The sequence below is a fragment of the Lipotes vexillifer genome, unplaced genomic scaffold (genome assembly GCF_000442215.2).
Source record: "Lipotes vexillifer unplaced genomic scaffold, Lipotes_vexillifer_v1.1 scaffold793, whole genome shotgun sequence".
In the NCBI taxonomy this organism is placed as follows: domain Eukaryota; kingdom Metazoa; phylum Chordata; class Mammalia; order Artiodactyla; family Lipotidae; genus Lipotes; species Lipotes vexillifer.
In genome coordinates this window covers 821,559-848,644 of record NW_006774859.1, presented here as the reverse complement: position 1 = coordinate 848,644, position 27,086 = coordinate 821,559, and the positions used below count along the sequence as shown (strand labels likewise).

The following is a 27,086-nucleotide window of genomic DNA, read 5'->3' as shown; positions in this document are numbered from 1 at the left end:
CTATTTAGGTTCTGTAGAGAATCTTGACTCAGAGACTGAAGATTTGGTTTTGGGTCCTGTGGAACTACTTACAAGGCTCTCAGGCCTCATCTTGGTTCACTCATAATCTCTGGGGCTTAGTGTCCCATCCGTGAAATTGGGACCAGGATAATTGCCCTGACTAATTTAGAGAGTTTTAATTAGGAGCAATGGAAATAATGTAAGGAAAAAGTGCTTTGTTAGCCAAAGTGCTGGTCAATTGTAAGGTATTACTTTTGTTATCACAAATCAAGAAAATGTTCTTTATTAATCAAAATCATTTGCAAATAGTTCTAAGTGTCTATCTGAAACTTGAGTCCCCCTAAAACCGAGCTCCTCTGATGAGTTTGTAGTTCACCTCTCTATCCAAAACGTTGTTCCCTTTCTTGTCCAATCCTATTCCCCTCAAGATTGAGGAGTATCAAAGAAAAGGGGATTAAACTGAGCAGGACACTGGGGGGCCCTTCTGGAACACAAAACCTTTCCATGTCCCTTGTTTCTTGCTTGTAGGAAAAAGACTTTCAGTCTCTTTGGCCTCCCCTGAGTTCCAAAGGGTAGATTCAAAGAGTTATTAATTAGGAGAGTAAGGAAATGCAGAAAGAAGCAACAGTGCAGGATAGGGCAGGGTCCTGGTTCTTCCTTGGCTGATATACATAACAACCTGACACATGTCTCTGAGTTCTTCTACAGGAACTAAGGCTCCCACCCACGTGGACAATGGTAACTCCAGGCTGAGCACAAGCATGTGGACCCAGACTGGTTGGAACCAGAAAGCCAATGACTGAGATTCCTGGGACACCACCCTGTTACCTCACCACCAACCAATCAGAAGAAAGTCACACACCCTGCAGCCCTCCCACAAATTTTGCCTGTAAAAATTCTTACCCCAAAATTGATTTTGGCAGGTGAGAGGACCTTGGCTCTTGCTTCTCTGGAGAAATAATTCCACAAAGAGACCAAGGTTATAAGGCACAGAGTTTATTAGAAGCACAGTACGTGTGGGAGAGTGCACCAAGAAGCAGTTTATTTAGGGCAGGAGCGAAAGTTACACACTTGGAGAAGAAGAGCATGAATGTCCTTCAGAGTGAGGAACACAGGATAGGGACAGCCTAGGTTGTTAATATGGGGTTAATCTTCCAGATTTAGATGAGGGTGCCTCCCCTTTCCCTCCCCTATGATCACATTGTCTGCAATTTCTTATTTGGGCTTCCACCAGGCACCATTTTGAATCTTTCCCATGAGCACGTTAAGTGAAAACTCATGGGGTGGAGGTGTGTAAAAACTGCAATGCTAATGATATTATAATGATGTTACAATGTGTCCAAGGCTACTAGAGGACAGCTAGAGACACCCTCTGTGTGTGTGTCAGGCTGGGAAACCTCCTTGACCACAAGAATGTGGAGACTGAGGTGGGCCTCCTCATCTTTCATCTGTTTAGGGCTCATCATACTAATAGTAGTTTATCTCAAAGGGTCAACATGCAACCTGCTGCAACAGATTAACCTGAAGCCTATCTATCTCTTACTGCAAAGTGCATGCTCCACAATTTTCATGGTCAGAGTTTCTTGCTCAGATGTTACAGATTTTCTGTTTTAGATGCCATTTCTCCTTGTGTCATGGCCTCATTTAGTGCAAAACTGGGAGATGGCTTTGCCTTCTGCCTAATGTCTATACATAAGGAGGCTGTTCTTGGACCTGGCTGCAGCTTTCCTGCCTCCAAACCATTGGAGAGTTTGGGCATTATGAACATGAGCTGCCCATTCTCCTTTCTTGGCCTTGCAATAAACATTTCTCTGCTCCAAACTTGGGTGTTTCAGTTTGTTTGGCCTCCATGTGCATTGGGCACATGAACTTGGGTTGACAACATATCTAAACTTGGTGCCATATATTCAGGATAAACACATGTGGCTCTGAAATGGACACCTGTAGGGCCTTTGTTCCACAGGGATAATGAAGAGCTGGGATGGATCTCCTGCCTTCACCTTCAACTCCATGTGCTTTCTTCCTGCCACTTCCCATTCTGAATTATTACATTCTTTATTATTAGCAGTTTATTTATTATCACATTAAAAAATAACAAAAACACCTAGTAAGTCACCTGAAGAATGACCAGATTTCTTTAGATAAAATGAGGTAAATTTGTGCCTCTAAATAATTAAGCTTAAAAATAAATAAATAAATAATTAAGCTTAGTTATGGGACAAATAGACTGCATAAGTTGTAAAGCAAGTAAGAGGTTTTAGTAAAAATTGTAAATAAGTAAAGATAAAATCATAATGGTAAAGCTAATGCCAAAAAATATTGTTCTCTGATGGTGGTATCACAAGCCTCAGGGCTTGTCCCTAGCACTTCCATGGACTTGATCAAGCTATACATGTTTTTCTTAAAAATTTTCCATAAAATTCAGCTAACACTTTTAACATATTACAAAGCACATTAGGTATCTTGGACATCCCAAAACATAGCAAACTTATTCATACTTAGTTTGGATTAATTTAGACTTGACTCCCTACAAGCCCTCCTGCCACAATCTCATATTCAGTAGATCACAAAACACCATGAATATTTCTCTGCAATATCTTCTAAATTAATGTTTTGTTTCCTTATCTATGGCTATTTTGGATTTCCAAATCTGTCTCCCAGTAACTCCCCAATATTACCATCCTGCAAAGGGATGTTGAGATAACTTGCATACATCTGTCTTTACCATGGCTCTTTCCTGCTCAGGAACTGTCTGCATCTCATTTTTGATGTAAATCAAATCTGTTATATTTCATGTAAGTTTTGTATCCTTCTATACTTCCTCTGTCCATTTCTCATAGCCAATCAGTAGACTATCCAGTTTAGTCAATTTGGCTTCATTAACGTGAGCATGGGGTCACCATACTTGTCCTTCCATTTGTACGTTTGCTTAGAACTTTTGGAATTAAGATACCTTCTACTTTTTCATTGATTCATTAAATGAACAAATACTTAATGAATGCCTGTTCTATGTTAGGCACTCTTCTAGGTATGAAGATACACTGGTAATATGAGAGATCAGGCCCATTCTCAGGGAAAAATAATAGCCAATATATAAACAAACAATAAATAAACAAAATAGGACAATGATATATTATGGAGAAAGTAAAATATGATAATGTGATAGAGAATGATCGGAGGGAGGGATAGTTTTGGGCTGGTCTAAGGGAGTCCCATTATGAGGAGGTGAGACAATGACAAGAAGGAGGCAGCCAGATGGAGACTGAAGGTGAAGGTCCTCCAGCTGGAAGACATAGCATGAAGGTTTAGAAACAGAAATGAGCTTGGTGTGTTCAAAAGATAAAAGTACGTTAACTGTAGCGAGTGAGGAGGAAGAGAGATGGTCCGAGGGGGCCGGGGCCAGATCATGTAGGGCTTTATAGCTCATGGGGAAGGGTTTACGTATTATTTTACATGTCCTGAGAAGTCACTGTAGTGCTTTTGGTAAGAAACAGGAAGATCTAGTGACCATCTCCTCCCCCCACCTCCTATATGCTTTCTCTCCAGCCCAAGGTACAGTGATGATAAGTTCTTTGAACTTTGCACTTTGTTTTTGATCATTTCCTAGTGTGGAGGTGGAGGAGAACTGTTCAGGGCTTTCTAAACTACGTGTGCTCTCCCCTGTCTTCCAGGGGAGCCTCTGATACCCCACTGCCCCACTGCTTTGCAGTCAGCCCATGTTAGCAGTGAGTCATACCTTCTGATGTGTCCTGGGAGAAAAACTTTGACAAATCAGTTTTCTATCCATCTCATGCGTGTATTAGACATAGAAATGTATGAGTAGCTACAGTGGAAGGAACTGAAGGACAGAGAGCTTCCTTCCTCTTTATTTGGTGTATTCCCGGAGCCCATCATATACCACTTATGCACAGGGGACATGCTCAACGAAGTAACTTATTTATAAGACAACATTCCTTTGTTTATTTTCTTCCCACTCAACAGACTCACATTTTGTTTTATATTAAAGTAGTTCAGAAACCAAACTGTGCAGCTTTGCTGGGGTCCACCTAGAGAGGAGAGGCTCCTTTCTAAAGGAGCCCAAACCCAAATATAAAAGCAAATCACAAATGTAAGCCCTTGTAAACCCTTGTATGGCGAACATCTCTGGCAACACTCTCAACACCATGAATTTAAGATAGTCTATTTTTTCCTGTAATGAGATGTAGTGATTCATTTTCATTATCATAAATGCTCTGCTGATCCATCTCTAGTTGCCTTTATCTGTCCCCCAGTCATCTAGCAAGTCTCCATAAAAATATTTTAAATAAGTGTCAGTTTGTGTTCCTAGTTTGCACAAGTAGAGGACCAGGTAGAATGCAAACAACCTGCCACATTCTTTCCTAATAATGTCGCACTTACTAAACAGTCGATCCCTGCTCCACACACGTGCCACCGTTGCCACATTTCATCAAGCGACAAGGAGAAGCATCACACTGGCCAACGCTGCGCCCAGCATTTGGGTGGCCCTCAGGCGTCCCCAGGCTTCTGAAATGGCCCTTCTTCTTAGTGCGAACTTGCAGAGTAAAAATACAACCTTGAAAAGAGAAAAAAATACTTCAGTTTAAAAAATGGAAGAAATGGATAAAACAAGAAGACAATTATTTTTCATTTTTAAAGGAACATTTTTCAAAATAAAGTAATACATGCTAATTTAATAAAAAACAAAACAAAACAAAAAAGAAGCACAGGGTGAAAAATAAAGTCATCTACCATATCACCACTCCAGAGAAAACAGTTATTAACATTTTGAGAAATATATATATATATATACACATATACATATACATATATATATATATATATATATATATATATATATATATACAGAGTTTTTTTCTATGCTTAGTTGTATTTTCTTTCAAACAAAAGTAGAATATTGCATTAAATATTTAATGTATATATTGTACCAAAAATTTGTAGAGCATAAATACCTTTAATTATTTTCTCATAGCATTAACTATTTTTAAATGATAGCATAATAGTCTCTTAGATCATAATATACTTAATTAAATTTCAATTATTGAACTATTGACTCATTTCCTTTTTTTTGGTATTTAAAATAATGCTATAAGAAATTTATTACATGTATACCATGTGCATTTGCTAAGTATTTCCTTAGTATAAATTTCCAGAAGGAAAACTACTAGGGTAACAGATATGGGTGCTTTGCAGTGTGCCCAAGTGTCGTGGATATTTTGCACAGTTATGTCTCCCGCACCAAACACGGGGACACACGCCTCTTCACAGGCACCACAATGCAAGACTTTATTGTCTGCTTCATTTTTAAAGGAAATAAATAATAAAATGCTTTTGTTATTTTTATTTTTTAACATCTTTATTGGAGTACAATAAAGTACAACATTGCTTTACAATGTTGTGTTTGTTCCTGCTGTATAAAAAAGTGAATCAGCTATAAGTATACATATATTCCCATATCTCCTCCCTCTTGCATCTCCCTCCCACCCTCCATATCCCACCACTCCCACCCATCACCAAGGTGATCTCCCTGTGCTATGCAGCTGCTTCCCACTAGCTATCGATTTTGCATTTGGTACTGTATATATGTTAATGCTACTCTCTCACATCGTCCCAGCTTACACTTCCCACTCCCTGTGTCCTCAAGTCCATTCTCTGCATCTGCATCTTTATTCCTGTCCTGCCCCTAGGTTTGTCAGAACCTTTATTTTTTTCTTTTAGATTCCATATACATGTGTTAACATATGGTATTTGTTTTCCTCTTTCTCATTTACTTCACTCTGTATGACAGACTCTAGGTCCATCCACCTCACTACAAATAACTCAATTTTTTTCTTTTTATGGCTGAGTAATATTCCATTGTATATATGTGCCACACCTGCTTTATCCCTTCATCTGTTGATGGACACTTAGGTTGCTTCCATGTCCTGGCTACTGGAAATAGTGTGCAATGAACATTATGGTACATGACTCTTTTTTTTTTTGCAGTATGCAGGCCTCTCTCTGTTGTGGCCTCTCCCGTGGTGGAGCACAGGCTCTGGATGCCCAGACTCAACGGCCATGGCTCATGGGCCCAGCCGCTCTGTGGCATGTGGGATCTTCCCCGATCGGGGCACAAACCCGCGTCCCCTGCATCGGCAGGCAGACTCTCAAAGACTGCGCCACCAGGGAAGCCCTACATGACTCTTTTTGAATTATGGTTTTCTCAGGGTATATGCCCAGTAATGGGATTGCTGGGTCATATGGTAGTTCTATTTTTAGTTTTTTAAGGAACCTCCATATTGTTCTCCATAGTGGCTATATCAATTTGCATTCCCACCAACAGTGCAAGAGGGTTCCTTTTTCTCTACACCCTCTCCAGCATTTATTGTTTGTAGATTTTTTGATGATGTCCATTCTAAGCAGTGTGAAGTGATATCTCATTGTAGTTTTGATTTGCATTTCTCTAATAATTAGTGATGCTGAACATCTTTTCATGTGTTTGTTGGTCATCTGTATGTCTTCTTTGGAGAAATATTTACTTAGATCTTCCACCCATTTTTTTGATTGGGTTGAATTTTTGATATTGAACAGCATTAGCTGCTTGTATACTTTGGAGATTAATCCTATGTCAGTTGCTTCATTTGCAAATATTTTCTCCCATTCTGAGGGTTGTCTTTTCATCTTGTTTATGGTTTCTTTACTGTGCAAAAGCTTTTAAGTTTCATTAAGTCTCATTTGTTTATTTTTGTTTTGATTTCCATTTCTCCAGGAGGTGGGTCAAAAAGGATCTTGCTATGATTTATGTCATGGAGTGTTCTGCCTATATTTTCCTCTAAGAGTTTTATATTCTCTGGCCTTGCATTTAGGACTGTAATCCATTTTGAGTTTATTTTTGTATACGGTGTTAGGGAGTGTTCTAATTTCATTCTTTTACATGTAGCTGTCCAGTTTTCCCAGCACCACTTATTGAAGAGGCTGTCTTTTCTCCATTGTATATTTTTGCCTCCTTTATCAAAGATAAGGTGATCATATGTGCATGGGTTTATCTCTGGGCTTTCTAACCTGTTCCATTGATCTATATTTCTGTTTTTGTGCTGGTACCATACTGTCTTGATGACTGTAGCTTTGTAGCATAGTCTGAAGTCATGGAGCCAGATTCCTCCAGATCTGTTATTCTTTTTCAAGACTGCTTTGGCTACTCCTGTTTTTTTGCGTTTCCATATAAATGGTTAATTTTTTTTGTTCTAGTTCTGTGAAAAATGCCATTGGTAGTTTGATAGGGATTGCATTGAATCTGTAGATTGCTTTGGATAGTATAGTCATTTTCACAGTGCTGATTCTTCCAATCCAAGAACATGGTATATCTCTCCATCTGTTTGTATCATCTTTAATTTCTTTCATCAGTGCCTTATAGTTTTCTGCATACAGGTTTTTTGTCTCCTTAGGTAGGTTTATTTCTAGGTGTTTTATTCTTTTTGTTGCAATGGTAAATAGGAGTGTTTGCCTAATTTCTCTTTCAGATTTTCCATCATTTGTGTATAGGAATGCAAGAGATTTCTGTTCATTCATTTTGTATCCTGCTACTTTACCAAATTCATTGATTAGCTCTAGCAGTTTTCTGGTAGCATCTTTGGGATTATCTATGTATAGTATCATGTCATCTGCAAACTGTGACAGTTTTTCTTCTTTTCTAATTTGGATTCCTTTTATTTCTTTTTCAAGATGCTTGATATGACTTCAATTATCTTAAATTTACTGAGGCTTGATTTTTGACCCAAGATATGATCTATCCTAGAGAATTTTCCATGAGCACTTGAGAAGAAAGTGTATCCTGTTGTTTTTGGATGGAATGTCCTATAAATATCAATTAAGTCCATCTTGTTTAATGTACCATTTAAAGCTTGTGTTTCCTTATTTATTTTCATTATGGATGATCTGTCCAATGGTAAAGTGAGGGATTAAAGTCCCATACTATTATTGTGTTACTCTCGTTTTCCCCTTTTACAGCTGCTAGCATTTGCCTTATATATTGAGGTGTCCTATGTTGGATGCATAAATAATTACAGTTGTTATATCTTCTTGGATTTATCCCTTGATCATTATGTAGTGTCCTTCTTTGTCTCTTGTAATAGTCTTTATTTTAAAGTCTATTTTGTCTGATATGAGAATTGTTACTCCAGCTTTCTTTGATTTCCATTTACATGGAATATCTTCTTCCATCCCCTCACTTTCAGTCTGAATGTGTCCCTAGGTCTGAAGTGGGTCTCTTGTAGACAGCATATGTATGGGTCTTGTTTTTGTATCCATTCAACCAGTCTATATCTTTTGGTTGGAGCATTTAATCCATTTACATTTAAGGTAATTATCGATATGTATGTTCGTATTACCATTTTCTTAACCGTTTTGGGTTTGTTTTTGTAGGTCTTTTCCTTCTCTTGTTTTTCCCACCTAGAGAAGTTCCTTTAGCATTTGTTTAGTGCTGGTTTGGTGGTGCTGAATTCTCTTAACTTTCGCTGTCTGTAAAGGTCTTAATTTATCCTTCGAATCTGAATGAGATCCTTGCTTGGTAGAGTAATCTTGGGTGTAGGTTTTTCCCTTTCAACACTTTAAATATGTCTTGCCACTCCCTTCTTGCCTGTAGAATTTCTGCTGAAAGGTCAGCTGTTAACCTTATGGGGATTACCTTGTATGTTATTTTTTGCTTTTCCCTTGCTGCTTTTAATATTTTTTCCTTGTACTTAATTTTTGATAGTTTGATCAATATGTGTCTTGGTGTATTTCTCCTTGGATATATCCTGCATGGGACTCTCTGTGCTTCCTGAACTTGATTTACGATTTCCTTTCCCATGTTAAGGAAGTTTTCAACTATAATCTCTTCAAATATTTTCTCAGTCCTTTTTTTTTTCTCTTCTTCTTCTGAGACCCCTCTAATTCAAATGTTGGTGTGTTTAGTGTTATCCCAAATGTCTCTGAGAGTGTCTTCAATTCTTTTCATTCTTTTTTCTTTATTCTGCTCTGTTACAGTTATTTCCTCTCTTTTATCTTCCAGGTCACTTATCAGCTCTTCTGCCTCAGGTTTTCTGCTATTGATTCCTTTTAGAGAATTTTAAATTTCATTTATTGTGTTGTTCATCATTTTTTGTTTGCTCTTTAAATCTTCTAGTTCCTTGTTAAAAGTTTCTTGTATTTTCTCCATTCTATTTCCAAGATTTTGGATTATCTTTACTATCATTACTCTGAATTATTTTTCACGTAGACTGCCTATTTCCTCTTCGTTTGGTCCATCTGGTGGGTTTGTACCTTGCTTCTTCATCTGCTGCATATTTCTCTGTCTTCTCATTTTTTTTAACATACTGTTTTTGGCATCTCTTTTTCGCAGGCTGCAGGTTTGTAGTTCCCGTTGCTTTTGGTGTCTGCCCCCAGTGAGTGAGGTTGTTTCAGTGACTTGTGTAGGCTTCCTGGTGGAGGGGACTGGTGCCTGTGTTCTGGTGGGTGGGGCTGGATCTTGTTTTTCTGGTGGGCAGGACCATGTCTCATCCTGTGATTTGGGGTGTCTCTGAACTTAGTATGGTTTTAGGCAGCCTCTCTGCTAATAGGTGGGGTGTTTTCCTGTCTTGCTAGTTGTTTGGCCTGGGCTATCCAGTACTGGAGCTTGCTGGCTGTTGGGTGGAGCTGGACCTTAGCACTGAGGTGGAGATCTCTGGGAGAGCTCTTGCCAGTTGATATTACGTGGGAATGGGAGGTCTCTGCTGGTCCAGTTTGCTGAACTCAGCTCTGCCACCTCAAAGACTCAGGCCTGACACCAAGCCAGAGCACCATGACCCTGCCAGCCACAAGGCTCAGAAGAAAGGGGAGAAAAAAAGAAAAATAAATAAATAAAATTATTAAAATTAAAATATATAATAATAAAAATAATTTTAAAAAAGAAGAGGGCAACCAAACCAATAAACAAATCCACCGACTATACTAAGATAAACATAAAATCAGAAACAAATCAGTTGTAGACAGCAAACCCCATGTCTACAATTGCTCCCAAAGTCCATCTCCTCAATTTGGGATGATTCTTTGTCTATTCAGGTATTCCACAGATTCAGGGTACATCAAGTTGATTGTGGGGTTTTAATTCACTGCTCCTGAGGCTGCTGGGAGAAATTTCCCTTTTTCTTCTTTGTTCGCACACCTCCTGGGGTTGAGCTTTGGATTTGGCCAGAGCTCTGCGTGTAGGTTGCCCTCAGCCATCTGTTCCCACCCAGACAGGATGGGGTTAAAGCAGCGGCTGATTAGGGGGCTCTTTCTCATTCAGGCCAGGGAGAGGGAGATGTACGGTAGACATAATTGGAATGCAGGGTGAGCCTGTGGCAGCATAGGCTGGCATGACATTGCAACACCCTGAGACTTGCTGTGTTTTCTCCCAGGGAATTTGTCCCTGGATCACAGGACCCTGGCAGTGGCGGGCTGACCAGGCTCCTGGGAGGGGAGGTGTGGATAGTGACCTGTGCTTGCACACAGGCTTCTTGGTGGCTGCAACAGCAGCCTTAGTGTCTCATGCCCATCTCTGGTGCCCACACTGATAGCCACAGCTTGTGCCCATCTCTGGAGGTTATTTAGGTGGTGCTTTGAATCCCCTCTCCTTGTGCACCCTGAAACAATTGTCTCTTGCCTCTCTGGCAGGTCCAGACTTTTTCCCAGACTCCCTCCCAGCTAGCTGTGGTGCACTAGCTCCTTTCAGGCTGTGTTCACACGGACAACCTCAGTCCTCTCTCTGGTGTCTGACCTCCGAAACCGGAGCCTCAGCTCCCAGCCCCCACCTGCCCTGGCAGGTGAGCAGACAAGCCTCTCAGGCTGGTGAGTCCTGGTCAGCACTGATCCTCTGTGCAGGGATCACTCTGCTTTGCCCTCTGCACCCCTGTTGCTGCAGTCTCCTGTGTGGCTCTGAAGCTTCCCCCCCACATCCCCCATTTCCACCAGTGAAGGGGCTTCCTAGTGTGTGGAAACTTTTCCTCCTTCACAGCTCTCTCCCAGCAGTGCAGGTCCCATCTCTATTCTTTTGTCTCTGTTTTTTCTTTTGCCATACCCAGGTACATGGGGAGTTTCTTGGCTTTTGGGAAGTCTGAGGTCTTCTGCCAGCATTCAGTAGGTCTTCTGTAAGAGTTGTTTCACATGTAGATGTTTTTTCTGATGTATTTGTGGGGAGGAAGGTGATCTCCATATCTTACTCCTATGCCATCTTGAAGGTCCCCTCCTTTTGCTATTTTTAATTAGGGTTGAAAGTCTTTCAATGATTTGTCATTTATAATTTTCCCCTTAAGTTGCTTAATATTTAATGTTTTTCTCTATCTACCTTTTGTCTATACCCTGTTAAACACTTATTTGAAAGACCTTTTTATATAAGGAGCACATTAGCTGTTTGTCACATATTGTAAATACTTACTCCAGTTTAATATTTGCTATTTAATTTTGCTTATGGTGTTTTTTTTTTATTTTTATGTGGAGAAGTTTATAATACTTATGTTGTCACATTTCTCTTTTTTTCTCTCAGGGATTTACCTTTGTACGTATCCTTAGAAAGTTCTTTTCCACACATGTAATGTATGATCTTACTTATATATGGAATGTAAAATTTGCTTTTTGCAGAGTGAAATGCACTCAGAGCAAAAATGTAGGTAGAGGATGGAGTCAGGTGGCTCTGGGTTCAATTACAATCTCTGTCACATAATGGCTAGATGACCCAAATCTAACTGTCAATTTTTCCACCTTTAAAATGAGAACAAATATAACTACTCCATGAGTTAAGAGGAGTAAGAAAATATACATGAACTAGTGGTATAATGCTGGCAATATGTAGGTCTTGTATTCCCTTCCACACTCTCAGAAATTCACTATTTCCTTTATTAAAAAAATTTCCTTTTAGCAAAGACTGTGGGATGCTAATATTAAGTTTTTGTAGTTTTTATAATCATACTCTGAAAAAAGCTTTGTTTAAATGACTGTAATATGTATTAATGTCTGAAGGTTCATTTAAAACAATTTCTCTTTTATATGAATAAATAAAATACTTCTGTTATAAGGAACTGCTAAAATATGTTTTTGGCTAAAAAACGTAACATTGTTATATTTAGAGAAACATTTGGCTAACACTAATAGTTATATGTGTTTATTTCATAGAGAGATGCTTCATGTCAGTCAACATAAGATGCAGAGTAAAGGCAATTACAGTGGAAGCCATTTGTAGAATATATATTGTATAATTTATTTCCTATTTATACAGCAGATTAAATATAATCTGCTTAGTATAGTACCATGCACCAGGTATTCCATGCCTATATCTTGCATGTGATAAAGTGGGTATGAAAAAGACTTTTGGAGCTATGATATTGGAAAGACTGGTGAAGTTCCAAATAAGTGATAGCTTTTCTTCTGACAGTAAGAGAATTTGTAAATTATTGCAGTGAACTCATTACTCTTCTCTTATGGGCTCTAGTTTGAAAAATCTCATGGTATTAAAAAAGAGAGAGAGAGAGAGAGAGACAGACAGATACAGAACAAGAAAAGTTGAAATAGCCAGAAACTGCATGTACTAATGGTATGGGACATTTTTGGGCTGGAATTACATCTTTACAGCATTGTTAATGAATCTGAATCTATTTTATGTCCACACTATTCAGTTGAGTAATGTTTAGTAATCCCTGTATCAATTAACACTAGCTGCTGTGACACTAGAATAATCGATAGATAAGATAATAGTTTTCCCCATGTTCGTACTAGTCAAAAGTAATTTTTAATTCTACATCAGAATTAAATAGGTCTGACAGTGAAAGTAACAGATCTTAGAACACTGATGAAAGCTATGGTTCTCCTCTCCAGAAAAATGCATACAGGTACACACACAATTGTCTGTGTGATTTCAGGAGACTCAGAGACCCACTGAATCCCATCCATGAACCTCAGCCTGAAAACCCTATGCCTTTAGAGAAGAGGGAAGAATCCCTCTTATTAGGACAGGAAAACAGTAAGGCCCTCTGTGCCTGGCATATGTAGATTTTTTAATCTGGAGAAGGGTTAAATAACCTCTTCATGAACATGAAAGGCTCTAGGGAGAATAATGGCTCATTAAAAACATTTCCAGAACAAAAGCAAAAGGGCTTGATCAACAGAAAGAATTTGTATTTTAGACTGGGAACTTCTGGATTAGATTTATGTATCTGGAGTGTTTAGAGAAATGTGAAAGCCTATGTCAGATACTCTTTTACTGTGTGTGATTTAATCATTATTCTAGAGACAAATGTGATAATCTTAACCTAATTATTAAATTCTTCCATAAAACTTTGTATTTGCTTTGTTATGATTGATTAATATAGTGGCCTCCAAATCTGGGGAGGTTCATTGAAATGCAAATTTTTAGACCCTTATCATAGAGATTTCACTTAAGCAGGGTCCAGAAATCTATATTTTAAAGTCACCTTGTATCACTCTTTAAAGCCAGTGAGATCAGCTCTGGGGAATCAGGTCTATAGTACAGTTGTGATCTGGTCATGATGATAGGGTGGTACTACTTGTCTATAATTTGCAGTACATAATAAAGGCTAGTTTATGATGGAGGAGGTGCAGACATTGAGGCAGGATTCAAGAGACAAATGATAAAATTAAGGGCTAAGTTAAGGTCCTGGAGTTTCCATAAGACTGTGGATTAAGTGGAAATTCCAAGAACACCCGCCCAAGATTTTCATCCTAAGAAGCTTGGCATGCTTCCAGGCCTGTTAATGTAGTTATTTCTGTCAGAAGAAGGGCCAGCTTTGTATGTGCTGAGTGTAGGCTCATTAACAGACTTCAGGAGAAAATGACAGGTATTGACGAAAGCCAGTCTTTGTTCTTGTTAAAAAGATGTGAAGGAAAGTTCCTAATAGAAGGGAAAAAAACCAAGACAACAGGAAACCAGGAAGTGTTAGACTTTTATAACTTTGAAAGCTTCAAGTCCTCTGACAGTAGGATGGAATACCACTAATAGCTAACATTTATTGTGTTTATCATGTACTGGTTTCTGGTATAAGCACTTAACATAATTATTTTACTTAATTGATTAACTTACAAGCACCCTATGGGGTAGGTTTTTTTTTTTTTTACAGAGGAGAAAATGGAGGCTCAGAGAGTATAAATAACAGGCTAAAAGTCACGCAGCTACTACCTGGCAGAGCCTGGATCTGAAGGCAGTGTGACTAGAGCCAGAGCCACGTCTGTGAGGCAGAGAAAGAGGAGCAAAGGTTTGACTGGAGCTGGGTCTCCTACCACTGGCACCATCATCATTGTTAACATACTGAGAGCTCTAAGCTCTGTGCTCTCTCTCCGTTAGCTCACTCTTGGAACTAGAGAAGTGCTGTGATTGTCCCATTTTACAGCTGAGGCACAGTGAGTCACAAGGAGGTTGGTTGACTCACCACGGTCATGGAGCTTGTAGGTGGCAGAGGGGACACATATCCAGACAGTTGGGTTCCAGAATCCACACTTATATGCTTGATTATATCCAGAATATTTACAGAAGAAGTGTGTGTGGGAATAAGTGACAACAGTTTTTGATGGCCCCCAACAAGGTCTCTGTTTCATTGAGTGGAAAATGTGCTTTCTTTCAGATTTATAAATTTACCCATTCTTTTCTTTGAATGTAATGTTTTAAAAACTCATTGATTTGTTTTGCCCTTCAGATGATCTCCTGCAGTGAAAGAACTGTTGAGCCTTAATATGCTTTAAACTATTCTTTAAGACACTCTTCTGAGAATCAGCATGGATTATATATTCAAAGAAAAAGTTTCTTTGAGAGCCTTGGCAGAATGAACTAGTTTTACTGGAAACTGACCTTGTATTATGTTGGATTAGCTGTGTTGTTTTCATGTTTCAAGTACATGGCATCCTGCATCTGTGTTTAGGCAGAAGTCAGTGGGGGTGGGGAGAATGGGGTTGCCAGGCAGGCAGAGAACTCAAGTGTCCCAAATGCATCACATCCCAGTCCCTAAACCTGGGCTCCTGATGGAGAGTAGGCTGGTCATGGGTGAATGGCTTAGGACACTACAATGAGCAGCCCCTTGGCCAAATATTCTGGGACTAGGAGCCACCAAAAAGCTTATTTTCACCAAATGTATTATTATAACAATTCAAAACATGCCTTTATATGATAACTCCACTATGAAGCAGCTTTATAGGGAAGGTCTGAGTCTATGTTCCTTTTTGAACACAGGAGACAGGCTATGGCAATACGATTGCTTGTCCAAATGTGGTGTTTTCTCTTAATCCCCTTGGCCTCTGGTGACCTCCATGGGCCATATCTTCATGGTGTGGATAGGTGGCAGCCATCTGTCCATCATCTTTTATATCAAGTACATTCCAAAGTTAGATGGAGTTTCAATTTTTACTGTGACTCCATGAGGTCTACCTTACTTACTCTATATTACAAAGCACCCTATATAAAAATGACCCACAGGGCTTCCCTGGTGGTGCAGTTGTTGAGAGTCCACCTGCCGATGCAGGGGAGATGGGTTCGTGCCCCGGTCCGGGAGGATCCCATATGCGGCGGAGCGGCTGGGCCCGTAAGCCATGGCCCCTGGGCCTGCGCGTCCAGAGCCTGTGCTCCACAATGGGAGAGGCCACAACAGCGAGAGGCCTGCGTACTGCAAAAATGACCCACAATCCTGACCCCCATATCATGCTCTACTTGTCCTTTCCCCCCCACATAATTTATTACCTTATACTACTATATAATTTATTTATTTACTATATTTAGTGTTTATTGTCTGTTCCCGCCTTTATCCAACTGGAATGTAAATTCACGAGTGCAGGAATCCTAGTTTTGTTCACTGAAACACCCTAACACCTAGTACATAGGTAGTTAAGTGATTAATAAACAGTGAATGAATGTTTTCCATTAAAATCTAACTGATCAAGTCTGATTAGAAAGCAATCCTCACTGCTGGTTTTAGAACGAGAAATATACTCTTTAAAAGTTTTTTTCTTTTCTCAAATTTTGAGACAAGTAGGTATAGTGTAAAATCTGTCCATGTCTTACCTTGAAAGCCATTTTTAAAATTGGCTCCATTCGGTAGGAGATCAGGAGTGTATTCACTGTAGCCACCTACATAAAACTGACTGAAGACATTGAGACCAACCAGTTTTCCTGGGGAGATGATGGATTTATTTTTCTGATCATCTACCTTCAAAAGGAAAAAAATTCAAAGCTTATTAAAAAAGAAATTGATTCCCCAGGGTGAACTGTTAAGATACTCTTTTGTTATTTCCCATTAACTTGGCATGAAAACTTACACACACCTGAATTTTGAAGAACTCATAAACACTTTACCACTTAATTCTCTGCTTCTCCGCTGGTGTCTGTTACTATGAAATAGCTAGCAGTCATGGTTCTGCATCTCAGTCAACATCACAGTTCTTCAAAGATTAGGAGCTGACACCCCGTTGGGCCTCCTCCATCTGGTCTTACCTCCCTCTCATATCCGTTCTCAAATGACCACCAGTCATTTATCAGCAAATGGAAACTGACCATGGCACCCAGCCCCCTTCTTAAATTTCTTGGTAGCTCTCCACAGCTCTCCAGATGCAAATCTAAACTATTTAGATAAGTCCTTTGATGATACAGACCTTGTCTCTCTCCAGCCACACCTTTCACTTCTCTCACCTGAAAACCACCAAGAACTACTGGTGTTCCTTAAGCCCACGCTCGCCATGCTTTTTTCTGAACTGCTATTTATGCCAGTGTCACCTCTTTTGAGAGGCATTCCCTGAATCCTCTCTCTCACCTTGTTTATGTTAGTCATCCTCTAATTCATCCCCACACCACTTAACTGCAACACCCCCTAGTCTTCTGTTTTGTGGGCTAGTCTGTGAAATTCATGGGGGCAGGTGGCCCGGCTCTTTCACCTCTGCCCCTCAGCACGGATCCGATAATACAGCAACACGCAGTAAGATTGTGGGACAGATGGAGGGATGACCCTTTACCTTCAGCCAGCCTACTCGGAAGGACCTCCCCAGAAGGACCGTGTGGATCTCATGGCTCAGATCGAGGGGATCGCTGCTGACACTTGCTGTGCCAGATCCCAAGTTGTAACTGTAAACCACGCGGCCGCTGCGCAGACCCACGGCCAGGAAGTCATCACCACTCAGCCCTGGAAGGAGACAAGGCAGAGGGAAGGCCCGCTGAGAGGAAACCCAGGAGGCTAGGCAGCTGCTTCACCCTTTGGCTCTGAGTCACAGACCTGAACAGTGAGTTATAACCCACACGTAACTTCCCATCTGCACTCAGGTGTGTGTGGAACTGCGTATTATTATCCAAACCCACAAACTCTGTCTGAGCATGAGGGTTCTGGTCAACCCGGGGGAATGCTCAATAACTAAAAAGTGGGAATTAAAATGTCCTTCTTGTCTAAATGAAATTCAGTGTGTACTTCAGCATAATTAGAACTTCACAGTGGAGTAAAAAACTGCTTTGGTACTGAACGAGATTCAAATGATTGAGATAACCTAGCATCAGCTTTGAATTTCTCTCTGTGGTTTGAGGCGAGTATAAAGAAGATTTCTTTCTATATTTGCAGAATGTGTTCCAATTGTTCTGTTGCAAAAGCTCTCAACCACACCCCCATGACTAGTTCAAGGCTGGCTGTTTTTGCCCTCTCCCTGCCCTAGTCCAGGGCCATTCATGCATCACACCGAGTTGCAGAACCCCGAACACTCAGGAGGCAGATCATAAGGACTCATGGGGAAGGGTAGGTGGTTGGGAGAGTCCTGGCATCGGGCACTAAGGGAAGATCCTGGAAGTAGGTTTGGTGGCTTTAAGAATGTCTGGGATGGTCAGTGGTGTGGGTCCTTGCAGGTGGGCAGTACACACATAGGTTAAGGCAGAGCTTCTAGAGCTTGATGGGGCAAGAGGTCTATGGACAGCATAGAGAAAATACATCACCCTGTTTCTCAAAGGTGTGTTTGTGGACCTTAAAACTGAAGCTCGCTGGTCATGGAATTGAGGCAAGGACTTCTGCTTGGAGGAAGAATAAGGACCCCATAGAAGTAAGAAGTTTAATCACAGGGCAAAAAGCAGAAGTGAGTCCTTGGATGTGGGCAAATTTGGATGTGTACAGCACCCCTCTGCATTTCTAAGGGTGATACCTTGTCTGCTTCCTCAGCTTCTCTTGGTTGTTAGGCTGATAAAGGTAAAGGAGAGGAAAAAGTCTGCAGGGCTGTGGTTTCCAGATAATGTAAGGAGGTGGGTTTCCTAAAGCACTTGAAAGCAGAAGACTGAAGTATTACTTAGAGATGCTTGAACTCTGCCTCTGCCTTTTTCATGGGTCTGCTGTGAACGAACCCTGAGCTGGGTTATTTTGGAAGTGCCTTATGTGAGAGCCGTTGTTAAGCATGTCGGGAACTTCCAGCAAATCTCTCTCTCTCTCTCTCTGGTGATTTCTTCCCACCTGCAGTGCTGTGGCAGGTTAGCTGGGCTGAGAATTTAAAATAGGGAGAACTCCCAGGGGAAAGCATACATTCAGGAAGGCAGTTAGAAAGGAGAGAAAGCATCCCTAAAGGCTGGAGACATTGTCTCAGGAGGGTGTTGGAGTGCAGATGGGAAAAGGGGTGGGGGAGAGAAGAGGACAGCACGGTCCTCCTGTGGCTGCGAATGGGGCTCTTTGAGAGATTTTAGTGGCATCTGAATCATCTTTGCAATTTGTTCAGGATGTTGGAATGGAGACGGTGTCCTGTGGACTGAGCTGGTGGTGGGAGAGAAGATCTACCTGAGCCTCACCCTTCTTTCCTTCCCGACCTGTTGCCATTCCTCTGTTCTGAGTCCCTGGCAGCCCATTTCATGCCAGGAACAACTTTACCCTCGAAGTCCTCACAGGGTTGGCTCAGGTGCCATGGGAACTGGAGGAGAAGCAGCAGGCGGTGGGGGACAGTCATTGTAACAGTATGGGGAGAAGGTTAGTGCAGTTACAAGGAGGTGATTTTGAACTGGTTTCTGAGCTAACCCATAAAACGACCCACAAGAATTTGCTAGGTGGGTGAGAAAAGGGGGGATGCAAAAGTCAGATGTTCAAAGCTGAGGAAATAACTTTGCAATACCCCAGGAAGGGCAAGGACATGGTATCCTTAGGGAGCTTCTGGGAGCTGGGTGGGGATGGCGTTAAGTGTATGTGCGGGAAAGAGACATGTACTTAAGGGCCTCTTATACTACAATGAATGGTTTAAATACTTTACTGGAGACTCTTTTTTTTACAGGAGCCATGAAAGGATTTTGAATGAGAGAATTACATTTGATATGGCCTTAGAGGACTCTCATAGCAGAGGTGCAGATAAAACTTAGAAGCAGAGAGTGAACCTCATTGGAAGGTCATTTAAGTGACTCAGGGGAGGAAAGATTAACGTCTAAATAGATGAAGACAGTGGCAGAGGGGACAGAAAAAAGGGGAGGAATTTGTGTGTGATTTGGAAAGAAACTTTGAAAGGATGTGTCCATTTGGAGTGAAGGGTTGAGAAAGAGGGAGGAATTGGGGGCAGTTCTGAAGAGTCTGGTTTACAGAGCCGGGGAGTGGGGAATGGCTGGAGCCTGGAAAGGAGGGTCTGGGAAAGGAGGCTGACTCTAGTTTATAGATGCTTCTGCCCACAGACACATCCCAGGGTGTAGACATGGAGATGGAGGCGGGGATAAGGAGAGCCAGGGAGCAAATCAGACCATGGAGCAGATGACAGCATTCTATCTGCAAGCCATAGGTCTATTAGGGTTGCCTCTGCCACTCCTAATCTGGACCTCCCCTCAGCACCCTGGTGGTGAGCGACAGAGTAGATAGGGAAAGAAAAGCAGCTGACTACCAGGGCTGGTGCTGGGAAGGTGAACAGTATTTTAGGGACTTGGAATTGCTCTGAGGTGGTGTTTTGCAAACCAGGAAGTCCATCACAATCACTCAGGGAGCTTATCAAAAATACAGATTCTAGAAGCTACCTTATACCACTTGTATGAGAATCTTTGAAGCTAGGTTCTGGAAATATTTCTTTTTTTAATAGGCTTCCCATCTGTTTATGAAGCCTGATGGATGTTAATAATTTTAGGAGGATCGGGGCATGTGACCTGTGCTGTCACACAGGGCTTTGTGTTCAGAAGGGCTTGATTTAATGCTCCACTGTCACTTCTTGAAATTCTTTGAACTGTGCTGTGAAAATGTCCATGAGACAACAGAGCATAAGCTGGAACACAGGCAATACACACACAACATGCATGTTTGTTGTTTCTTGCCGCCCCATTCATATGTAGTGTTTGTGACATCTCATGAGAATAGAATTCCCCCCAAACCGGGATGTACTTAGGAGCTGGTGATGAGAAGGAAGGAATTAGAGTAATTATGCTGCAAGTGGTAAAAGAGGGAGGAAGGAACGATGGGAGTTAACTTTAGATGAAGAGCAGTTAAGAGTAACAAGATCTAGGAAGTGAATAAAAATCCTTTTAGAATGTACAGAAAAAAACCAACACAAATTTGGTCTCTTTCTGGCTAGGAAGAAGAGATGTAACTCAGTTCCACAAATACTGTTAAGCAGAGAGCTTTGAAGGGGTTGTGTTATGGTAAGTTGTAATTAGCATTATAACAACTCATGATACTGGTTAGAGAAAATTTCATGGGTGAAGATGAGATGCTGAGGCCAGAATAGCATCTGGCCTCATCATAGGTAGAGGCCAGTGGAATGGAAGCAAGAGCTTCATCTAGGTGAGGAGAGGGATACTGGCAAAGGCAACGATGATGGAGAATGGAAACAAAGTGAAGGATGCTGCCATGACATTTTGGAATAAAAGACCAAAGAGGTTGAGACAAAGAGTTGCCAGGTCACTCGAACCTTCTCATATGGTCCTTAGCAGTGTGTGGTGCACTAGGGATGATGGTGGTGAAGGTCATAGATTCTAAATATATTGTATAAAATCTTGGGAAGGAAAATAAAGTGCTTGTGTTATAGGCATGTGGTTATAATTAAGTTTATGGCATTTTGTTCCCTAAATTATTTAGAAAAGTTTATTGGATTTGTTTGTTTGTGGTTTGTTTCTTCTACTATTTATATCAGTGGTTCTCCAACCTGATTGGACCTTCTTTTTTTTTTTTAACATCTTTATTGGAGAATAATTGCTTTACAATCGTGTGTTAGCTTCTGCTTTATAACAAAGTGAATCAGTTATACATATACATATATCCCCATATCTCTTCCCTCTTGCATCTCCCTTCCTCCCACCCTCCCTATCCCACCCCTCTAGGTGGACCCAAAGCACCGAGCTGATCTCCCTGTGCTATGTGGCAGCTTCCCACTAGCTATCTATTTTACGTTTGGTAGTGTATATATGTCCATGCCACTCTCTCACTTTGTTCCAGCTTACCCTTCCCCCTCCCCATATCCTCAAGTCCATTCTCTAGTAGGTCTGTGTCTTTATTCCCGTCTTACCCCTAGGTTCTTCATGACCTTTTTTTTTTTTTTTTTTTTAGATTCCATACATATGTGTTAGCGTACTGTATTTGTTTTTCTCTTTCTGACTTACTTCACTCTGTATGACAGACTCTAGGTCCATCTGCCTCACTACAAATAATTCAATTTCGTTTCTTTTTATGGCTGAGTAATATTCCATTGTATATGTGTGCCACATCTTCTTTACCCATTCATCTATTGATGGACACTTCCATATCCTGGCTATGGTAAATACTGCTGCAATGAATATAGTGGCACATGCCTTTTTTGAATTATGGTTTTCTCAGGGTATATGCCAAGTACTGAGATTGCTGAGTCATATGGTAGTTCTATTTGTAGTTTTTTAAGGAACATCCATACTGTTCTCCATAGTGGCTGTATCAATTTACATTCCCACCAACAATGATTAAATCCACAAGCATGGACAGGAAGGGGAAATCTATTATATAGGAGGGAGAAAGGGTATAAAAGGTTTCCAATTGTAAGCCCAGGAAAAATGGTGCAGGTCAGTTTGACCTGAAGGAAAAAGAGAGATACAAAACAGAGAGAGAAAATAGGCAGAACAGTGCAACAATCCTTTCTGCCTTAGGGTAATTCTAGTGGAGTTCTTACCAGAAGAAACATGCAAACTAAGTAACAGTAATTAGAGATGGTCTAATTAGCTTCACCTGGAAAGAAGGCCTGGTGAAGAGTAGCTAGTAGTTGGAGCCATTGATTCATTAAGTCCTCAAAAGGAAGAATAAAACATGGATAAAAGCATTAACTCAGACCTGTGTATGGGAGAGAATTCCTGGGGGCACCTGTCCTGCCGTTCCTCCCACTGATGAAAGTCAATCAGGGGATGCTATAAACCATGAACATGACAGGCATGTGCTTTCATGTGGTCTGCTGGAAAGGACACCCCAGAAACAGATCCCATGGCCTGGGAAGAGGCAGAAGCCACTCTCAGGTCCCCTGTGTGGGATTCAGGACCATTTGGAGGGCTGTTCCTCGGATCGTTCTGAGGGAGCATTTGGGAGAAAAGATTCATATAGAGAGTGCTGTGGAAGCCTCATGTATTTCAGCCCTCACCAGGTAATCTAAAGGTTAATATTGTGACTTTTAACAGCACAGAAACATGATCATCCTCATTCAGCTGATCCAACAATCTTTTAAGTCCAATAGGAAAAAAAGAAATCTTTCTGAAGTGTTTTATTTGGGATGAAATTTTGATTTATTAGTAGAGAAAGAGTGGACATGACTTGTTATAATTTCTTCAAACTATTCTTCCAATATGGTAAACTATTATAATGTATTAAATGTAATTTACCTTGATAAAAATGATGGGGTTAGAGCCAAAAGAGGTAAGCTGAGTCCCAGGTACCACAAGGAGAGGAGTGTTTAATCTTGGCCTCTTTGCTAATTTAACTTCTAGCTGCTCACTTCCTTGTACCTCTCTTTTGAAAAATGGGAATGGTAATACTAATGCTTCATAGGATTGTTTCTAGCAATAACATAAAATGTTTTTCTTCCAGTTTTATTGAGATCTAATTGGCATACAGCACTGTATAAGTTTAAGGTGTACAGCATACTGATTTGACTTACATACATCATGAAATGATTACACTAAATTTGTGAATATCCATCATGTCATGTAGATATAACATTAAAGAAATAGAAAAAAAATTATCCTTGTGATGAGAACTCTTAGGATTCACTCTCTTAACTAATTTTATGTGTAGGAGAGAGATCTTCAAGATGGTGGGGTAGTATGATGCAGAGATCACCTTCCTCCCCACAAATACATCAAGAATATGTGTACATGTGGAACGGCTCCTTCAGAACACCTACTGAACATTAGCAGAAGACATCAGACTTCCAAAAAGGCAAGAAAATCCCCATGTGCCTGTGTAGGGCAAAAGAAAAAAGAAAAAACAGAGACTAAAGAGTAGAGATGGGACCTGCACCTCTGGGAGGGGGCTGTGAAGGAGGAAAAGTTTCCACATGCTAGGAAACCCCTTCACTGGCAGAGATGGGGGGGTAGGCAGGGGGAAGCTTCAGAGCCACAGAGGAAAGCACAGCAACAGGGGTGCAGAGGGCAAAGTGGAGAGATTCCTGCACAGAGGATCGGTGCCGACCAGCACTCACCAGCCTGAGAGGCTTGTCTACTCAACCTCCGGGGCAGGTGGGTGCTGGGAGCTGAGGCTCAGAATTCACAGATCAGATCCCAGGGAGAGGACTGGGGTTGGCTTTGTGAAGACAGCATGAAGGGGACTAGGGCACCACAGCTAGCCAGGAGGGAGTCTGGGAAAAAGACTGGACCTGCCAGAGAGGCAACAGACCACTGTTTAGGGATATACGAGGAGAGGGAATTCAGAGCACCACCTAAATGAGCTCCAGAGATGAGTGCAAGCTGAGTCTATCAGCATGGACACCAGAGATGGACATGAGACATTAAGGCTGCTGCTGCAGCCACCAAGAAACCTGTGTGTAAGCACAGGTCACTATCCACACTTCCCCTCCCAGGAGCCTGTGCAGCCCAACACTGCCAGGGTCCCATGATCCAAGGACAACTTCCCCAGGAGAACACATGGTGTGCCTTGGGCTGTTGCAATGTCATGCCAGCCTCTGCCACCATAGGCTTGCCCTACATTCCAATTATGACTACCAAACCCCTCCTTCCTCCCCAACCTCAGTGAGCAAGGGAGCCCTAATCAGCTGCTGCTTTAACTCCCTCCTGCCTGGGGGGCAGAACAGATGCCTGAGGGCGACCTACATGCAAAGGTGGGGCCAAAAAATGCTGAACCCCAAGAGCTGTGTGAACGAAGAAGAGAAAGGAAAATTTCTCTGTTTAGCCTTAGAAGCAGCGGATTAAATGCCTGCAATCAACTTGACGTTCCCTGCATCTGTGGAATACCTGAATAGACAACGAATGTTCCCAAAATTGAGGCAGTGGACTTTGGGAGCAACTGCAGACTTGGGGTTTGCTTTCTGCATCTGATTGGTTTTTCATCTTATGTTTATCTTAGTTTAGTTTTCAGTGCTTGTTTTCATTGGTGGATTTGTTTATTGGTTTGGCTGCTCTCTTCCATTTATTTATTTTTTTCTTTTTTCTCTTTTTGTGAGTGTTTGTGTGTATGTTTATTTGCGTGATTTTGTCTGTTTAGGTTGGCTTTTACCATTTGTCCTAGGGTTCTGTCTGTTCTTTCTCTTTTCTTTTTTTTCAGTTTTGTTTTGTTTTGTTGTTTTTTCCTTTTGTGACTGCGTGTGTGTCTATGTTTCTTTGTGTGACTTTGTCTGTTTAGTTTTGCTTTTACCATTTGTTTGGGGTTCTATCTTGCATTTTGTTTTCTTCCTTTTCTTCCAAGCCGTGTGGCTGGCAGGGTCTTGGTGCTCTGGCTGGATGTCAGGCCTGAGCCTCCAAGGTGGGAGAGCCAAGTCCAGGACACTGGACAACCAGAGACCACCTGGCCCCACATAATATTAATTGTTGTGCGCTCTCTCAGAGATCTCTATCTCAACACTAAGACCAAACTCCACCCAACGGCCAGCAAGGGCATTGTGGGATGCCCCATGGCAAACAACTAGTAAGACAGGAACACAACCCCACCCATTATCAGAGAGGCTCCCTAAAGTCATACTAAGTTCACAGACACCCAAAACACAACACTGGATATGGCCCTGCACACCAGAGGACAAGATCCAGCCCCACCCACCAGAACACAGGCACCAGTCCTCCCCAACAGGAAGCCTACACAAACACTGAACCAACCTCACCCACTGGGAGCAGACACCAAAAATAACAGGAATTACAAATGTGCAGACTGAGAAAAGGAGACGCCAAACACAGTAAGTTAACCAAAATGAGAAGACAGAGAAATATGCAGCAGAAGAAGGAGCAAGGTAAAAACCCACCAGACCAAACAAATGAAGAGGAAATAGGGAGTCTACCTGAAATGAATTCAGAGTAATGATAGTAAAGATGATCTCAAAAACAGAACGGAGAAAATACGAGAAATGTTTAACAAGGGCCTAGAAGAGCTAAAGAGTAAACAGACAATGATGAACAACACAATAAATGAAATTAAATATACTCGAGGAGAAATCAGTAGCAGATTACCTGAGGCAGAAGAGTGGATAAATGACCTGGAAGATAGAAGAGTGGAAATAAGTACCAGAGAGCAGAATAAAGAAAAAGAATGAAAAGAATTGAGGACAATTCTCATATCCAACATTAAATGAAGCAACATTCAAATTATAGGGGTCTCAGAAAAAGAAGAGAAAAAGAAAGGGTCTGAGAAAATATTTGAAGAGATTATAGTCAAAAACTTCCCTAACAAGGGAAACAAAATAGTCAGTCAAGTCCAGGAAGCACAGAGAGTCCCATAGAGGATAAAGCCAAGGAGAAACACGCCAAGACATATATTAATCAAACTACCAAAAATTAAATACAAAGAAAAAAATATTAAAAGCAGCAAGGGAAAAGCAACAAATAACATACAAGGGAATCCCTATAAGGTTAACAGCTGATCTTTCAGCAGAAACTCTGTGGTAGAAGGGAGTGGCAGGATATACTTAAAGTGATGAAAGGGAAAAACCTACACCAAGATTACTCTACCCAGCAAAGACCTCATTCACATTCAAAGGAGAAATTAAAACCTTTACAGACAAGAAAAAGCTAAGAGAATTCAGCACCACCAAACCAGTGTTACAACAAATGCTAAAGGAACTTCTCTAGGTGGGAAACACAAGAGAAGGAAAAGACCTACAAAAACAAACCCAAAGCAATTAAGAAAATAGTAATAGGAACATACATATTGATAATTACCTTAAATGTAAATGGATTAAATGCTCCACCTAAAGATATAGACTGGTTGAATGGATACAAAAACAAGACCCACATATATGCTCTCTACAAAAGACACACTTCAGACCTAGGGACACATACAGACTCAAAGTGGGGGGATGGAAAAAGATATTCCATGCAAATTGAAATCAAAAGAAAGTTGGAGTAACAATTCTCGTATACGACAAAATAGACTATAAAATAAGAACTATTACAAGATACAAAGAAGACACTACATAATGATCAAGGGATCAATCAAAGGAGAAGATATAACAATTGTAAATATTTATGTACCCAACAGAGGAGCACCTCAATATATAAGGCAAATGCTAAAAGGGGAAATCAACAGTAACACAATCATCGTAGGGTACTTTAACACCCCAATTTCACCAATGGACGGATCATCAAAAATGAAAATAAATAAGGAAACACAAGCTTTAAGTGACACATTAGACATGGTGGAATTAATATTTATAGGACATTCCATCCAAAAACAACAGACTAAACTTTCCTCTCAAGTGCTCATGGAACACTCTCCAAGACAGATCATATCTTGGATCACAAATCAAGCCTTGGTAGATTTAAGAAAGATGAAATCATATCAAGTATCTTTTCCAACCACAACGCTCTGAGAAGAGATATCAATTACAGGAAAAAACTGTAAAAAATACAAACACATGAAGGCTAAACCATACGTTACTAAATAACCGAGAGATTGCTGAAGAAATCCAAGAGGAAATCAGAAAATACCTAGAAACCAATGACAATGAAAACACGATGACCC

The 27,086-nt window shown here is 40.8% G+C and overlaps 1 protein-coding gene across 1 annotated transcript in view; it reads right to left on the bottom strand.

Moving 5' to 3' along the window:
- The window catches only part of EYS (EGF-like photoreceptor maintenance factor), a gene marked incomplete at its 5' end in the record, with an annotated part of 885,136 nt that overhangs the window by 58,772 nt on the left and 799,278 nt on the right, over window positions 1-27,086 (bottom strand). The window contains 3 exons of the mRNA XM_007449587.1: window positions 4,399-4,573; window positions 16,049-16,193; window positions 16,993-17,159. Coding sequence (XP_007449649.1) covers window positions 4,399-4,573; window positions 16,049-16,193; window positions 16,993-17,159 — 487 coding nt within the window. The remainder of the gene's footprint in view (window positions 1-4,398; window positions 4,574-16,048; window positions 16,194-16,992; window positions 17,160-27,086) is intronic.